The 19,056-nt window shown below is 38.3% G+C and overlaps 1 protein-coding gene across 1 annotated transcript in view; it reads left to right on the top strand.

Moving 5' to 3' along the window:
- The window catches only part of ABI3BP (ABI family member 3 binding protein), a 239,679-nt gene that overhangs the window by 218,898 nt on the left and 1,725 nt on the right, over nucleotides 1-19,056 (top strand). The window contains exons 63-66 of the mRNA XM_032406430.1: nucleotides 15,067-15,146; nucleotides 15,892-15,921; nucleotides 16,584-16,745; nucleotides 17,988-18,110. Coding sequence (XP_032262321.1) covers nucleotides 15,067-15,146; nucleotides 15,892-15,921; nucleotides 16,584-16,745; nucleotides 17,988-18,110 — 395 coding nt within the window. The remainder of the gene's footprint in view (nucleotides 1-15,066; nucleotides 15,147-15,891; nucleotides 15,922-16,583; nucleotides 16,746-17,987; nucleotides 18,111-19,056) is intronic.

The raw sequence follows: 19,056 nt of genomic DNA, 5'->3' as shown, positions 1-19,056 counted from the left end.
TTAGTATTGTTATGACTTTGATTTAGTTGCAACAATCACTTTTGATACTAGAGTCACTTATAATGAGTAACGGTTGGTAGAATAAATCGAACAAAAACTTTTTGTTAATGTCTTGCAAGAGTGCCATTTTGGCATCTTGCCTAATTGGCCAAACAGGTGCATAAGAGAAAAGTACCTCTGGGCTAAGCTGCATTTCATTCTGGAATCACAGGACTAATTAGTCATGGAGTTCATGTCTAGCTTCCGGTCGTAGTTGTCGTAGGACTTATGCTAATCGTTTCTGGAGTTTACCTCAATTGTAAGACTTACACTAATTGTTTCTGGAGTTTATAGCCTTGTCCCTTTTATCCTGCCCTAAGGTATGTGCCTTGCTTGTCACTCCTGTCCTGATGAAGGCCTGATGGACCTTCTAAGGAGGGACCCCTACAACTACCCAAATCTCAAGATGAGCAAAGCCCAAAGGAGGCTCTTTCTGGATTTGTCTTTGGGAAAAAGTAATATTAAATTTAGAAATCCCTGAAATCAGAATCCCATGCAAAGTTTTGCAAGTTGGCATAAATTTGGGGCCATTCAGTGTTTCTATTTGGCTTATTTTATGTTATTTTTAGAGTTTGGTATAATTGAATGAAATCCATTCAGATATAAAGACTGTTACAAAAGAAAAAAAGGACTGTTAATATTCATATCTATGATTTGACCAGGACTATGCTGATAGTCTCTGATGGGTGATGATTTAAAAGTTGTATATCAGCAGTTTGAAAGCATTTCCTCATTGGTGACAGATACGATACACAGGGATATAAAGGTGCTCTAATGAAAATTGTTTAGTCTACAGTTTGTGGGACTTTCTGGTGGTCAAGTAGTTCAGTAGAGCCCAGTCCCCAGTAAGTGGGAATGCATTCTCTGATCTCTTAAAGGTATGCTAGAGATTAATTTGTTCACTTAATAGGCAAAAAAAAAAAAATGTTTTCAGCTGAAATATTAGGTGTTGAAACCCCTATTAATAAAAATAATGAATTAAGGAAGAATAAAGTGAAGTTGAATTATTTCATTTAATTTGAGATTACTGAAGCCTAGAAGCACCTGGGGAAACAAAAATAACACCCATGAAACAACTGGAAAGCATGGTAAGACAGCATAAAAGATCACGTGGGACCTACACTGAAGTCTTGCAATTTAAAAGAGGAGAGGAAGTCTCACAGAATACTTGAGACTAGACGTTGATGGTAAAGGATATAATTGAACGGGACAGATTGGCAAGAAAAGAACGAGCAACAACAAACAGTATTGTTCTTTCAAATTAAGGCCACGTGTATGACTTGGGTGAATTATAAGTAGTCCTCCGAGTTACTACTGACAGGGTTACAGTCAGAATAATAAAATTATAAGTGCCAAAGATAGGTTTGTTGGCTTTCTTTTTTTTTTTTTAATGCAAGCTTTTTCCATACTATCTTATGTTGTTAAGGCAAGATTTCTTTCCATTATATCTTTTCTGCCCCAACATTAATTTCTAATAAAAGGCACACTATAAACTAAAGAGGAGGTATGTACAGGATGCAGCCACAAGGTGGTTCTTATTACCTATAAAGAATGACTTCAGTCACATTTCAGTGGTTGGGGAAAATTGTATTCCCAATAGGCAAACTTTGAATTATAGTTGTTAAAATCCACCACCACCACCACCACCACCACCCACCCCTCCGTGAGGTTCTGGAATTCCCTCTCTGAAAACCTAGGAGATAATAACTTCGGAAAGAATTACTGTAGCTGTGTTCCAATTTCAGGAGACACATGTGTATAATTTATTTTAGTAGCATTTTCCATCATTCCTCTCGGACTGAAAAACATGAGATCTAAAAAAAGGTGATAATTACGGACCATTTGTTACACACCGGAATGGGAGGAGGAGAGTTTGGCAACACCGTTTAACCCAAAAGAATCAATGCAGAAAAAATAGATCTCTAGAGCTTTGTAGGTTAAAAATTCCAAATAGCCTACAACCAAAAGTACAGTGGACTGTGTTACCTTCTCCCTGCCTGTTGTTATGACGTTGCCAGGTTTTTATCTCCTCTGCAGAAGCTCAAAAAAACGCCGGCAGGGAAGGACCAGCCGGCAGCTGTGTTGCTGCGGGAGAGTTTGGCTACACACCAGTGTGAGCTGTTTCGGTCTGTAGAGAGTGGAGCCCCATGGCCGCTCTGGGGCACCTGGCCGCAGTACCAGAGGTGACACAGTAGGGACTACCCAGCCTTGCCAACAAATGCTTGCAGCGACGGTGGGCTTGGGTCATTCATATCTTTGCTCGGGGAAGAGGGGCCATGGTGTGGAGTCATGACTGTTTTAGTCAGATGAAGCAGGAAAGATGAGCTAACGAGAGGCACACTGCTATGCCACAACTCCATCTCTTTCTCTCCATGACCCCTCTCTCACCCCTACCCCTAAAATACAAAGAAAATATCGGTATGTTGAATCAGTACCCAACTAGCCCACTCCCCAATATTTATTTTCCATTTATTTCCCCCGTGAAACCTCAATGTGTGGCTCTTGTTGAACTGAAAGAAAAAGAAAAATACTAAGAAGAGCCTCTCTTATCTGCAGCCAACCACTTTGTGTGCAAAGACCACTATGATGATTTTTAGTTCTGTGAGCAGAAGAACTGATAAAGTATATGTCAAACAATAAGTCTTGTACCGCTGCTTAAGGGGATGGGAAGTTTGGAGTAACTAATTGATCTCAAAGTCTCTGCCATTTCTAAAATGATACAGTCTTATGATATCCAAAGACATCACAGAATCAGTGGGAAACTGGAACTGAAAATAAACCCCAAATCTGGGTTAAGTCTTACAGCAAGTAGCATTGTCCTGATAAACCATTTTTCTTTGAATCTGTATCTGTGGTCTACAATTTGTTTTCAGACAGATTGTTTCTAGCACACATTTGGATAATCCATTGATAGGCTAGGTTCTTCCTGATGGACAGGCTGGACAATGTAGGTGGACACACACAATTGCTATATGGAAAACAAACAAACACACAAAAAGCCCCATAATCCCTGCACATGAGCCCTTCTCTCCTAACTTGCCTAAAAAACTGAAGAATCCATTGTGTGTGCCAGATATACATGGGGCCCAGCAATTTCCTATGGAAAATGTATTCTGTCTGGTAATTAAGATATAAATCAAGTTCACTTAGCATATTCAAGTATTTCTACTGTCCTCTGTAGCCTGGCAGGTTTCTGGAGAACAGTCCTTCCTCTAAAACTAAAACATCCTGAAGTTTCCTATAGCTGACAGCAGACAGTTTGGGACTATTGTTTATGTTGTTTGATTTAATAAAATCTTGGCACTAAAAGTAAACTGGAATAGAGGCAGCAACTTCTCATAAACTATAATTCTGGCTGAACAAAGCAGGCATGTGGAATAGCCGTTATTCCCTTATTCATAGTGTTTTTGTGAGTCTGGTCTCTGCAGATTCTGTATTAACTTTTCAACATCTTTTCTCATGGGCTTTGTAGAAAGGAGTGAAATGAGCTACCAGAGCATTAGGCCCTTTATTGAGTTTCCTTGTAGGTGGGGTAGCAGGGCAATTGCTTCATCATTAAAGAAGAAAGAAATTTAGGGGATTGCTCAGTTTTGCAACTTTTCTTCTGGCGAAAGTATAGCTAAGAGCATGGAACTCCACTAGTCTATAAAAAGAGCAATTATTCTTTCACATGAATATATCCTTTTCATTACTTTTCACTTAGAATTCCCTAGTACGGGCCGGGGGGGGGGGGGGGATGGTGGTGCCAGAAACACATAGCATCACTATAGACTTGGAGTGCAGCCCAGATCTGGAATTTCTTGTCCCCGTAGAAATGGGAGATACAAGAATGTCCCTGAGGACCTGCTGGGCAGCTGGTTGATGATACCGGACACCTGTTGTTGCCCTGATCCTCTGCCCCCTGGCCCTGATCAGGACTTATTTTATCCTCTAGTAAGTGTCCCTGCAGCTCTGCCCTTTTGCTCCTTATCTGTATTCCCAGGTCAATACAAGGTCTACATGTGGCAGGTATCCAGAAATGCCTGGAGAACTGATTGATTGGAATTCTCTTTCCCTTTTGGAGTGCCATTACTCATTTTTCATATTCTACTCTTCCGTTTCTCTCCCCCTGACTGAAGCCCTACAAGGGCTCAAATATTTCAAGACTACATCAGGGTAAAATTAGCTAACCAAACCACTCAGACCAACAAGCAGTTACAGGGTGGCCTTTCTATATAAAAGCAAGTTGCTTGAAGTTTGAGACTTTTGTTAGAGTGAAAACCAACTTTTTAAATCAATGGGAGTATATAAGTAAAAATTCATCAAATAATGAACACTATAATTTAGCTCTATTATCGGCAAAAATAGAGGGAAACGGTTATAGAGAGAAACAAAGGGAGGGAAGGCAGGAAATAACAGAAAAAAGTCTCCACCCTAACCAAACCTGAAGGTTAGTTCAGATTTGATCCTACAGGTTGGAGTGTCCCCAACTCTGACAGTTTTGACCATGAACTACATGTAGATCCTACTGTTTGTAACCCTGGTTTTTCACTTTTCTATGAATTGGTATTTAATTCTTATGCTGATTTTCACAGTTGTTCTCAAACTCTACCCTTTATTATCCCACTCTTCCGGAATAATGTTTTAGTACTTTCTAGGCTTTATTGAAATTTTAGAACTTTTTGATACTGTTTTTCTTAACCTATGAAGCTATTTTGATGGCAGGCAGAAAGATTCATCTGCTGAGTTTTTGTTCCTCCCAATAACTCACTGGCTATATCCTTATTATAAACTTTACAACCCCAAAAGCAAGTATGTAGAGTTCTGCCTTGAGAGTTCTATGGCAATGTTTGTCAAGTTCCCCAATAATAAAATCACCTTTTAAAAAATTTTCTAGAGATAGAAGTTTAATACTAGAGAATATTTATAATCACTATGTACCAGGCACCTTGCTTTTATATGTGTTATCTCATTTCTTCCTCACAAAAAAACTCAAAAGGTATTTTTATACCCTTAAATAACATTATCCTCTTTTTTATATATGAAAAAATTGAGGCTCACAGAGTTTAAGGAACTTACCTTAAAGTCACATATTAGTGAGCTGTGACCCCAGGTCTTTGTGGCTCCAGAGCCCATGACCTTAGCCACAGCACCTTGCTGCCTCCTGAGAGGGAGGCTCAGGAAGATTGGTTTTGTTTGGATCTGTTCCCACTGGGGCAGAACCTGACATGGCATCCTGTCAGTGCTGTTAGTCGCTTGGCTTGTCCTTGGAGATCCAGAGGCTTGATTACAGTCGTCATCTGGACTATACTCATTTAGATATTGGTTTTGATGACATGGGTCTTTATAAATGGCTTTTTAAAATTTAATTTTCCTTTTTTTTTTGAGAGAGAGAGAGTGAGCACGGGAGAGGGGGGGCAGAGAGAGAGGGAGAGAGAGAGAATCTTAAGCAGACTCCATGCTTAGTGCAGAGCCTGACCTCACAACCCTGAAATCATGACCTGAGCCCAAATCAAGAGTCGGACACTTAATCAACTGAGCCAGCCAGCTGCCCCGAATTTAATTTTCATTTTTATCTGAAGTATATGTATATGGCTTTACAAGTCAGATGCTACAAAGTTGTTCATTCCTCTTCCGAAATTCTGCTTCCCAGAAGCAACCATTTTCAATTTTTTTTTCAGCTTTATTATGGTATAATTGACCAAACCCTAAGATATTTAAAGTATATACAACATGATGATTTGATAAACATACACATTGTGAAATGATTCCCCCCCCCCCCATCGGTTAATTAACAGAACCATCACCTTGTATATTTACCTATTTGGGGGTTGAGGGTGAGAACTTTTAAAGTCTACTCTTAGCACATTTCAATCATATAATGCAATGTTATCAACTATAGTTACCGTATTACACATTGGATCCTCAGATCTTATTCATCTTATAACTGAAAGTTTGTTCCCTTTGACCAAGATCTATTTCCCCCAGGCCCTGGAAACCACTTTTCTACCCTATTTCTACAAGTTTGACTTTTTTTGAGATTGAACATATAAGGGATACCATGCAAGCATTCCCATTACTCCACATCCTCACCAGCATCTGTTAACCTCTTGTCTTTTTGTTAATAGATATCCTAACAGGTGTGAGATAATACCTCGTTGTGCTTTTGATTTGCCTCTCCTGGACAACTAGTGATGTCCTTCATGTATCTGTTGGCCATCTGTGTATCTTCTTTGGAAAAAATGTCTATTTAAGTCTGTTGCCCATTTTTTAATTCAGGTACTTTTTTGCTATTGAGTTGCATATGTTCCCTATATATTTTTATATTAGCCCCTTAACACATACATGTTTTACAAATATTTTCTCCCATTCTATAGGTTGTCTTTTCTTTGTGTTGATGGTTTCCTTTGCTGTGCAGAAGCCTTTTAGTTTTATGTAGTCCCACTTATTTTAGCTTCTGTTGCCTTTATTTTTGGTATCAAATCAAAAAAATTATTGCCAAGTCTGAGGTCAGGGAGATTACCCCCTATGTGTTCTTCCATTAGTTTTGTGGTTCCAGATCTTATATTCAAGTATTTAATCCATTTTGAGTTAATTTTGCGTATGGTATAAGATAGTGGTCCAGTTTCTTTCTCTTGCACATGGCTGTCCAGTTTTCCCAACACCATTTATTTGAAGAGACTGTCCTTTCCCCCAATTGTATATTCTTGTCTCCTTTGTCATAAATTCACCATATATGGATGAGTTTATTTCTGTGCTATTATGTTCCATTGATTTATGTATCTGTTTTTATGCCAATACCATACTATTTTTTTGGTTACTAAAGCTTTGTAATATAGCTGGAAATCCAGGATCATGATGCCTTCAGCTCTGTTCTTTCTCAAGATTGCTTGGGCCATTGTGGGTCTTCTGGGGTTCCATACAAATTACAGGATTCATTGTTGTATTTTTGTGAAAAATGCCTTTGAAATTTTGATAGAAAATGCATTGAATCTATAGATTTCTTTGGAAAGTAGGGAAATTTTAACAATATTAATTCTTCTAATCCATTAACATGGAACATCTTTCCTTGTGTGTTTTCCCCAATTCCTTTCATATTTCTTATAGTTTTCAGTGTGCAGATCTCTTACCTCCTTGGATAAATTTATTCCTAAGTATTTTATGCTTTTTGATGCTATTATAAATGGGGTTGTTTTCTTAATTTCTCTTTCTGGAAGTTCATTGTTGGTATATAAAAACACAACTGATTTTTGTATATGGATTTTGTACCCTGCAACTTGACCAAATTTGTTTATTCTAACAGTGTTTTGGTAGAGTCTTTAGGGTTTTCTATATTTAATACCATGTCATCCACAAATAGAGATAGTTGTACTTCTTCCTTTCTGATTTGGATGCCAGTATTTGGTTTTTTGCCTAATTGTTCTGGCTAGGATTTCCAGTATTATGTCAAATAAAAGTGGCAAGAGTGGGCATCCTTGTCTTTTTCCTGATTGAGAGGGAAAGGTTTCAGCATTTCACTGTTGAATATGATGTTAGCTGTGGGCTTGTCATTTATGGCCTTTATTATGTAGATATGTTGCCTCCATACCACTTTGTTGAGAGTTTTTGTCATGAAAGTATGTTGAATTTCATCTAATGCTTTTCTGCATCTATTGAGATCACATAGATTATACCTCATCTTGTTGAGGTGGTATATTACATTGATTGATTTGTGGATGTTGAACCATCTTCGTATCCCTGGACTGAATCCCACTTGATCATGTTCTGTTTGGATTATCTATTTCTTTATCATTCAGTCTTGGTAGGTTGTATGTTTCTAGGAATGTATCCATTTTTTTCTACATTATGCAATCTGTTGGAGTATAGTTGGTTATAGTAGTCTCTTATTTTGGGGGGGATCAGTTGTAATGTCTCCTCTTTCATTTCTGATTTTATTTGAGTCTTTTTTCTTAACTACTCTACAGTTTTGTCAATTTTGTTTATCTTTTGGAAAACCAGCTCTTAGCTTCATTGATCTTTCTATTGTTTTTCTGGTCTCTTATTTCATTTATTTCTATTCTGATCTTTGTTATTTCCTTTCTTCTAACAACTTTGGGCTTAGTTTGTTCTTTTTGTAGTTCTTTGAGCTGTAAAGTTAGGTTGTTTATTTGATATCTTTTTTTCTTAATGTATGTATTTATCATTATGTATTTCCCTTTTCATATTGCTTTTGCTGCATCTCTTAAGTTTTGATATATTTCCATTTTCATTTGTCTCAAGATATTTTTGATTACTCTTTTGATTTCCTCTTGGACCTATTGGTTGTTCAGGAGCATGTTGTTTAAACTCCACATATTTGTGAATTTTCCAGTTTTCTTCGTGTAATTTCTAGTTTCTCACCATGAGGGTTAGAAAAAAAATGCTTGATATGATTTGTTTTCTTTAGTTTTTCAAGACTTGTTTTGTGGCCTAAAATATATCCATCCCAAAGAATGTTACATGTGTGCTTGAGAATATGTATTCAGATGGAATGTTCTGTAAATGTCTGTTAGATCTTTCCAGTCCAAGGTGTTAAGTCCAATGTTTCATTATTATTTTCTGTCTGGATGGTACCCCTGCTTCCTTTGCTTTCCATCTGAATGGTATGTCTTTTTCCACCCCTTCACTTTAAGTCTATGTGTGTCCTTAAAGCTGAAGTGAGTCTCTTATAAGCAGCATTTACTTGGTTCTTGTTTTTTGTCCATTAAGCCACTCTTTGTACTTGGATTGGAGAATTTCGCCTATTGACATTTAGAGTCGTTCTTGGTAGGTTTGGACTTAGTATGGCTATTTTGTTCATTGTTTTCTGGTTGTTTTGTAATTCTTTTGCTCCTTTATTTCCTCTTTTGCTCTCTTCCCTTGTGATTTGATGATTTTCTGTAGAGGTTTGCTTTGATTGCTTTCTCTTTATCTTCTGTGTATCTACTATAGGTTATTGTTTTTGTTACCATGAGGCTTAGACCATTTATGAGTCTATTTTAAGCTAATAACAACTTAACTTCAAACACATACAAAAGCTCTACATTTTTACACTCTCCCCTCCACATTGTTTCTGATATCACAATTTACTTTTTTACATTGTTGTTATCATTAACAAATTGTTGCAGCATAGTTATTTTTAATACTTTCCTATTTTAAGCTTCACATTAGAGCTATAAGTGATTTGCCCACCATGATTACATTAGAATATTCTGAATATAGCTATGCATTTATCTTTACCAGTGAGTTTTATACTTTTATTTGTTTTCTTGTGACTAATTGGTATCCTTTAGTTTCAGCTAGAACTCTCTAACATTTGCTGTAAGGCCAGTGTAGTGGTGATGAATTCCAGTTTTTGTTTGAGAAACTCTTTCCTTCAATTCTGAAGGACAATTTTGCTGGGTAGTTTGTTTGTTTTAACTTTAGCATGTTGAATATATCAGGTCCACTCTCTTCTGGCCTGAATGTTTCTGTGGAAAAATCTGCTGGTAGTATTATGGAAATTCCTTTGTATGAAACAAGGTGCTTTTCTCTTGCTTCTTTTAGATTCTTTGTCTTGGACTTTTGACAGTTTAATTATAATGTGTCTCAGTGTGGATATCTTTAGATTCTCCTATATGGAACTCCTTGGACTTCCTGGATCTGGATGTCTGTTTCTTTCCCCCAGGTTAAGGAAGTTTTTAGCCAGTAAATTTCTTTACATGCACTTTCTGCCCCTTTCTCTGTCCTTCTGGGATCCATGTAATGCCTATCTTGGTCTACTTGATGGTGTCCCATGTGTCTCTTAGCTATTTTCACTAATTTTCATTCTTTTATCTTTTGGCTCCTCTGATTAGATGATTAGATTTGGCTTCCTCTGCCCTGTCTTCAAGTTTGCTGATCCTTTGGCCCACTTCACCTAGTCTGCTGTTGAACTCCTCTAATGAATTTTTCAGTTCAGTTATTGTATTCTTCAGCTAAGTGATTTTTGTTTGGTATTTTTTAAATAGTCTCTCTTTGTTGAAATTCTCGCTGTGTTCATGCATTTGTCTCTTGACCTTGGTAAGCATCTTTATGACTATTACTTTGAATTCACAGGTAAATCATTATTTCATTGAGATCTGTTTCTGTAGCTGTTCCTTGTTTTGTTTGGAACATATTCTTCTGTTTCTTCAATTTCCTTGATTCTTTGTTCATTTCTGCACATTAGATAAAACAGCCACCTCTCCCAGTCTTGATAGAATGGTCTTGTGTAGGAAATGAATCTCTTGAATCAGGCCAGCCCAAGTTCCTAGTTGTCCCTCAAACCTCTGAGGTTGTCCCAGCCACCTGCTTTGTTGTTAGTGGCTCCCCTTAGCTGAGGGTGCTCCAAAACCCATCAGTGTCCCAAAGGTGAGAATTGCAATCAGCATCTGGATGCAGGCTAATATAAACTGGACCCTCAGAGAGCAGCTCTGTTAAGTGTACTTAATCCCCCCTCGAGAGAGACACTGGAAGATGGGCATTTTTGCCTGCTCTCTCTGTGCTAGGCCCAGGATATAGCCAGTAGGAGTGCTCCTGTACCTGTTAAAAACTGCTTTGTGTGCTACAGGATTATGGGACTCAAGAATGCAAGCCCCATTGGTTCTCAGAGCCAGGCAACAGGGGACATCCCTTGAACAGCAGCTCCAAAAGCTGGGGTGCCAGACATTTGTACACTCCTTCTAGGGAGATACTGGTGATTTAGTTTTACTGTTGCAGCAGGCTGGAGGGAGGGCAAGAAAGGCGTCCACCAGTTTCCCAGTCTCTGGTGAGGACTGCAGCCAGCCAGTACGTATACGTTATAATTAGAAGCCTCACCCTCAGATAGCAGGTTTTTAAAAAATTTTTTTAATTTAAGTTCTATTTAGTTAACATAAAGTGTATTCTTAGTTTCAGGAGTAGAATTTAGTGATTCATCAACTGCATATTACACCCACTGCTCATTATGTCAAGTGCCCTTCTAATGTCCATCACCCAATTACCGCATCCCCCCCACCTCCCCTCCAGCAACCCTGAGTTTGTTTCCCTATAGTTAAGGGTCTCTTATGGCCTGCCCCCCCCACTCTGTTTTTCTCTTATTTTCTCTTATTTTATTTTTCCTTCCCTTCCCCTATGTTCATCAGATAGTAGCTTTTAAAGTATGCAAATAAACCTCTTTCGGGGAAGACTGGTATATGGGTAGTTTTGCCTATTCCCTCTGTGCTGAGCCCTGGGGGTTTAGCTGGTTAAGAACTGCTTCTTGGCTACAGTCCTGTGGGACTTGTGAATGGAAGCCCTATTGGCTTTTAGAACTAGGTGTTTATGGGCCTCCTCCCTCAGGTGGGAGTCTTAAAAGTTGGGGTACTAGATGTGAGGTCCAAACCCTTTGCTCCTCATGGAGAAGCTAGGAGTTGGGAATTTGCTCCCAATTATAGGACACTGTGCCAGGAGCAGGGTTTATGGCAAGAGTGTGTCTCAGCCTTTCCTACCTGTTTCTAAGTGGGTATTCATTCATTTGCCCAATGTGTATGAGCTGCTTGGCTAGTTTCTAGATCTTTCAGAGAGAACTACTCCAGGTGCAGCTGTATATATGATTTGCCTGTGGGAGAAGAGGTGCTCAGGAGCCTTCTAGTTCACCATCTTAGTCAACTCTCTTCCATTTTCATTTATTTTCACTATTTCTTCTGTTAATTAAATCCATATTTCTAGACTGACCATTTCTCAAAAAGGCAAAATACATTTCTTTGTTCCATGTGTTTGTTTATGGCAGTATCTCCTAGAATCCCTCACCGTCCTTTTGCCCCTATCGCCTATATCCTTTGTCTAATTTTACTCCCTTCCTTTGTGGCATTCCTTGAGAAATACATCTTTAGAATAGATTATTATATGGAAGATAATATTTTTGAGTTCTTATATGTCCAGAAATATCCTTGTTTTACTGATACTGTTGTTTAGGCAGACACAGATTTTTGAAAAAAATGAAGACTTTTAAAGGTATTGTTCGATTGTTTTGTTTTGTTTTGTTTTTTTAGTATTTTATTTATTTTAGAGATAGATAGATAAGAGGGGAAAGCCAGGACCAGAGGGAGACGGACAAGCAGACTCCACACTGAGTGCAGAGCCTAACGTGGGGCTCAATCTCACAACCGTGAGATTATGACCTGAGCTGAAATCAAGAGTCAGATGCTTAACCGACTGAGCCACCCAGGTGCCCCTGTTCATTGTTTTCTAACTTCCAGTGCTAAGAAGTCAAATGTTATTCTGAGTCTGGATCCTTTGAATGGGACCAATTTTCTTCTCAAACTTTTAAGATCTTGTCTTTATCCCAATGCTCTAAAATTTTTCAACTTGTCTGCTTTGGTTAGTCTTTCTTCTTTTTTTAACTTTTGCTGAGGATATAGACCTTTTAAATCTGGAAACCCATGTCTTTCAACTCTGAGAAATTACTTACTTTCTAGGATAATTGTGCCCCTTTTCCCCATCTCTCTCTTCTGGAATCTACTACTTAGGTGTTATATTCCCTAGAACAATCAGATTTCCTTATTTTTGCTTATTTTTCATCTGAGTATTTGTCCTAGTATTTGTATAACCTGATCTTCCAAAACTTCTATTTAATGTTTTATTCTACGTTCAAAAATAACATCTTTTATGAAAACTTTTAATAGCATCCTATGCTTATTCCCTATGTGAAATCAGTATTTTCTGAGACATTACTCTTAGACCTTGAGTGTTCTAAATCTCGTGATTGATAGAATGTGTTACCTGAGAAAGATTTTGCCGCTTCAAATATTTTCTTTGTGTAGGGTTTGATCACCCAACAATATAGGCCTTTTAGTTTCCCTCCTGTTAATTAAACTTAGTTTTAAATGGTTTCTTCAAAACTTGTCAAGTATCATAAAGTGTTGGCAAGAAAACAGAAAAAGTAGCATATGAACATCTGTGGGGCTGAAGTCTAAATAACAGTGAAATAAAAAGACATAGAGATGATTCCAGCAATCAGACTTGGCCCAAGCACAGGGTTTTTGGCAATGGCCTGGAATGTGGAATGCACTGCCCGCTTAAATCAAGGTCCAGATGCTTGTAATTTCTTTTTTCCAGTTTCCATTCACCATAATGGTGTGTGTGTTTTTTTAAGGTCCTCAGGCCTCTGAGCAAGAATTTAATCTTTAGAAAATGTTCCATGCCCAAACATCTTATGTGCATGCAGTTTATTTAAATGAGTGACATGGTTTTATATCAGCATTCTTATTGCAAGTGATAATGGCACCTTATATCAGTTGATTAAGTTTACAAAATGCTTTGATGTGTAGTCTCACTAAAAACCCTGGAAGCTTTAATCCTCATGGCACAGTTTGCAAAAGCAGACAGTAATAGTACAATGATTAAGAGTCTCATTGTTCTTAACCGAAAAATAGGGTAATTCTGATCTTGTAGCATTTGTGTGTGTGTGTTGTATTACTTTATATATGTACAATTAATGTGTCTCATATATAGCAAACAGTGGTTGCCTTTGTTGTAATGCTAGAATCTGTCATCTTAGAGATTCTAGCTGTATTGTAATGCAAGGCCTCAGTAGTCAAGAATCTGATTTCCTGGAGCTCCAGAAAGTTGTTACTTCTCCACTTAGTATCCTCTGTACCAAATGGAGCTGTCTTCCTTCTGTTTTTCACTCATTTATAAAATGTATTTCCATCTTTTATGTGTTCTGCATTCTTATTCAATTACAAACTTCTCAAAAATGGGAATTATCTCCCAAAGGCCTTGTACAAATTTGAGACTCGAAATACTATCAGCTGACTCAAGTTGATTTTACACTCAAAATTATTTTCCTGCTAAGTCTGCTGTTGAAAAGAACTCTTAGTTTCAGGCAAATGCAAACAGCTTTAATGCCTGAATTTCTTTTTTTTTTTTTAAGATTTTATTTATTTATTTGACAGAGAGAGACACAGCGAGAGAGGGAACACAAGCAGGGAGGGTGGGAGAGGGAGAAGCAGGCTTCCTGCTGAGCAGGGAGCCCGATGCAGGGCTCGATCCCAGGACCCTGGGACCATGACCCAAGCCGAAGGCAGATGCTTAATTACTGAGCCACCCAGGTGCCCCACTTCCTGAATTTCTTAAGAGGATTTGCTCTAAGTATCCTATGAATGAAATGTGTCATACTGCATAGCAAGTTAATGCATAATTCTTAGACTCAAACATACTTAGAACGCCAAGGCATCTAGGTTTGTGTTTTTTTAATGTAAAGAGTTAAGGCCTAGCCTATATGAATCTGCTTTACACAGGAAAAGTCAGTATTTGTGCCCATGCTCTTCATGGTGATACTACCATTTCCCTATTGTGGAGATGTGGCTTCCTGTGATGGACAGAACACCAGAATTCCAGGAGACAGAAACAGGAAGTCCTTGCAAAGAAATACTTTCATGTGCATCTGTTCCCCTAGCTTAGCCTAGTAGTTCTCAAATGTCAGTGGGTATATGATTCACCTCAGGAACTTGTTATAAATGCCTACTTAGACCCCCTCAAAAAATTGATTCAGTAGCCAAGATGAAGCAAGAAATCTGCATGTTAAACAAACTTTCCCAAATGCCCCTCTGTCATGTGATTCTGACATAGGTAGTTCAAGCCCCACAAGGAGAAACAGTGCCTAAGTCTGAAGCCATACCCAGGGTTGGGATAGTAAGAAATAAAAGGCAACCTTTCCATTAAGTAGCTAAGTAGCTAAAACATTTGAAGGAAAGAGAGACTCCTTGTTGCTGGAATTAGCCTGGGTCCACCACATACCTCTTTACTCTATGTTCCTTACCAACTTGCCTAGTTGCTTCTGCTAGTTGGCTGTCTTTTTAAAAACTCCAATCTTTTTTATTAACTTAATCCTTATACAAAACATTAGACAAGGTGTCTGGAAAGTAAAGAGTTTATTTCCCCATGATGCTTCTCAAATATATGTGTACTCCCTGTCCTCATGATTTCAAAATAGAATTAGGAAGGATTTCAGTATAACAAAGGAAGGTTGTTTCCTACCCCTGGAGAATATATTACAATTTTTAAAAAAAAAATTTCTCTTCTACACAGCTACGAATTCCAGGTGAAACCCAAAAACCCACTTGGAGAAGGCCCACCCAGCAACACAGTGGCATTCAGTACTGAATCAGGTAATCACATCAACAGTAATGTAAAGGGCCACAATGTTTTGCCTAAGGAGCTTCTTTGAAACCCAGCTAAATAAAGTGTATAAATAAAGCGTTTCTTGAATTTTGAAAAAGCAAATTGGTAAAGGTAGCCTTCAGGAAACTACATACATCTTTTCTCATTTCTTTTGATGTCAGAAAAAAAGGCGTATCAGTTTAAAAGATAAAAACTGTATCAGTATACTCAAAAAACTAGTGAATGAATGCTCCTCTGTATGCTTAGAATCAATGCCTAGAATCAAAATATCAGACAGTCATAGGACATCCAGAAAGGGAATTCATTTGGTAGTTTTTTTGATGAGCAGCTGTGGAATTTTCTGACCTTGTACACTCCAATTCCTTTAAAAGAGACATCTGTACTCACAGCATTATTTGTGTCATTTTTACACCAAATGCACTTCATGGCATAGTGGTGATTTTACCACCAACAGTTTCTGTCTGAATCTGAAAGAGGAAGCCTTAAAATGGAGTGAGAACCTGAAGAGCAACAAAGATCCCAAAAGATAAAGCTGAGTACCTGGCAGGAGAGACTGTTCAATGGAAAAGAATTCTAGAACAAAATACACTTTCAAATTCAGTCTTTAGCAAGAGTGTACCACTCTGCAAGTCAGACTGAACTGTAAGCATCCACCTTCTTCCCTACACCACTGGCACCCTGGGGCTTACTTACCTAACGTAACATCTGACTCTCGTTTGCTATTTCTCTTAGCGGACCCAAGAGTGAGCGAGCCAATTTCTGGTAAGTACCTATCTCAGCATGAACACAACTACATGCTTTTCTAAACTGATTCAACTAAATAGGCATGGCAGAATTTTGGTCATGATTTCATTTTAGTCCATTTAGTCTTAGAATATCAGCCAGGTGGGAATGCTTACCTAAAACATTCCCTAACATTGAGGAACCTATAATGTTTGGGGAACAAGTTGGGTATTTTGAAACTTGCTTTCATTCATATGCCAGGGCAGCTCAAAATTTGTGTTAAATAAGTCAAGATATAACATCCTCATGTCCATTTTTAATGACAAGTCACATTAAAGCATCTGTTTAAATTGTATACTATGCTACCAAAAAAACCCACAAAAAAAAAAACAAAAGCAAAAACAAAAAAAAAAAACCCAAAAAACTAAATTTGCTCCTAAGGGGACGCCATCTACATCTAGCCCTGCATAGGTTATTTGAAACCTAAACATACTGCTTATTTCACTATTGACAGGAACTTAGGTGGGAGTTTATGTTCAAACTCATACATTTCTTTGACTTCAATATTTAGCACTGGAGAAAACCAGGTATCAGCAGGTTGACAATGAACTTTGCAAACGGCTTTTTATAAAACATTTAGGACAGCTCTTCGATACCCAAAGTTGAATGCTAAACTCAAAGCATGTGTTTTCCTTATGCAGCAGGGAGAGATGCCATCTGGACTGAAAGACCCTTTAACTCAGACTCTTACTCAGAATGTAAGGGCAAACAGTATGTCAAACGGACGTGGTATAAAAAATTTGTAGGGGTGCAGCTGTGCAACTCTCTCCGATACAAGATTTATCTGAGTGACTCCCTCACAGGTAAGTAATACCACCTGCTCTGTTTCAAGCCTTCGGGGAATGCTTTACAGTGTTCCGTAACATGGCCTTTTCTGTGGCTAGCTCCAGACACTAAGGTGTGATACAAACACAGTTCTTCCTTCTGAGCAAGATGTTACTGAAATACTTAGCCTGGGATTTGAGGCATGCTATTAGAAATGTAAATAATGAAAATGCAATATGAAACAATCATCAAGGAAAACTTGAATGTAAAGGCACTTGCCCCACTGAAGCTCAATTTTGTCACAGCCGCCAGGGACAGAGAGCCTACTGATAATAAAATAAGTGTATGTAACAATCATCATGGAAGGAATAGGGCATACTTAAGATTTCAAGTCTCCCAGAGACAGGATCAAAACACCTGACCAAAAGAGTGATAACTCCTTGCTCCAGGCTCTGTGGCACTGTTATTTTCTCTTTTGCATTCATGCAGTAAAAATTTTAAACAAGGCTGGCCCCAACATGGAAAGGTAGACATTTGGTCAGTCATTCAACAAACAGCTGCTTTGTTCAGAGGTTTTCTAGGTGCTAAGGACAAAGCGGTACACAAAACATATTCTGCTTTCTTGCAGCTTATATTTTAGTAGAGAGAGACCACAAATATGTAAATAAAAATTGCATGTAGCGCTTTGAAGAAAAATTAGAAAGGGTGAGAAAATGGTCGAGTGGAAGCTTCTTTAGTTAGAATGGCCTCTCTGAACAGCAAAGGTTTGTGCTAAGAAGAAAACTAGAAGGAACCACCCCAGCAAAAATCCAGGGATGAAGCACTAGAGGTAGAGAGAGAAAGGCAAAGGCCCCCGCCGGCACGAGCCCAGCCAGTGCTACTGGTGTGGCTGAGGCTTAGTAAGCGGAAGGTCAGGCAGGCAGGCGTAGAATCATGAGGAGCTCTGACACCAGGTAAGGATTGGGGGTTTTCTTTTGACTGTCATAGGAGACTGCAGGAGAGATTTATGCAGAGTAACATGATCTGAGCTGCATTTTAAAAAGATGATCTCTGGGAGTGGGGGGAGGGAAGGAGTAAGAGAGAGGAAGGAATAAAAGCAGTGGTGGCAGCTCGAAGACTTCCATAGTTCAGTCAGGAGACACTGGTGGCTTGAGCTACGGTGAAGGGGGGGGATGTACAAAAACAGAGAAGACTCTATCTGAATACCTTTGAATATTTCAGAATTGTCCTCTATCAAAAATAGTAATACTTCATGATCCTTTTAATTTCTCGTTCCTTAGGAAAATTTTATAACATAGGCGATCAGAGAGGCCATGGAGAAGACCACTGCCAGTTTGTGGACTCGTTTTTAGATGGACGCACAGGACAGCAACTCAGTTCTGACCAGTTACCCACCAAAGAAGGTATGTTTTCTGAGCCTCCTCTTAAGCAAGAGGATTTTACAAATTAACACAGAGAGAATTCAAGCTAAGGAAAACAATCACTTTAAAAATAATTCTGCAGTACTACTGCTCTAATTATCGGACTAGAAAAAAAGACTTTCACGTTAAGACCTTAATAGAAGTGTTTCAACTTTCCTCCCAGTCCTTAAGACTCTATTTTAGAGCTAAGGGAAATTACACACAGACATCTATAAAGACATTCTACTTCAGGAACACTTCAGTTTGCAAAAACAGCTATAGAAGAGTAGTGTTTCCCAACCTTAAATCACTCCTGTATTACCTTATAGTTATACAGAGCACACTTATACAGAGCACACAGGCATTTTTTTATTCCCTTATTATTTGCCACATAAATATAGTTGAAACTGAACAATTCTGGTAATGAATAACCACTGTAACTTGCTAAAGACATATTAAGCTGCTCCATGAGGACTTAAAAGACTGAAATTTAATCCTTAGCCAGGGCAGGAGAGAGTAAATTAATGTCCATATTACTCAGCAGTCACTAAGAGGTTTCTACATTATTTGACTCATCTTTTCAGCAACACATTCTGTTCAATGGCATTTAAGTCCTCTTTTACTGTGGTTGGTGTTTTTATCTGTGAACCCATTAACAGGAAGTTGCAACTGCTGCCTCTCAGGAATGGGATATAAAACATACTGTAAATTGTGTATATTGCCAAAACATTTTACATTCGCAGCAAAAATTTTAATCATTTAGTGTAGAGTCCTTGAAGGAAGATTTCAGCTAAATTTAATTTTTAGAAATTTAGCATTCTTAGAACTACCCTTCTTTTGTTTCCTAACACTGTAGTAAATAGCACCTTCATAGACCACGACCAGTCCATACCGTGCAGAGACTATACTAAACGTGCTCAATCACACTCGAAACACAAAAGCCCTCCGA

The sequence above is a fragment of the Phoca vitulina genome, unplaced genomic scaffold (assembly GCF_004348235.1).
Source record: "Phoca vitulina isolate PV1807 unplaced genomic scaffold, GSC_HSeal_1.0 scaffold8, whole genome shotgun sequence".
NCBI lineage: Eukaryota > Metazoa > Chordata > Mammalia > Carnivora > Phocidae > Phoca > Phoca vitulina.
The sequence above is the reverse complement of the archived record's forward strand: the minus strand, read 5'-3'. Positions and strand labels throughout refer to the sequence as shown.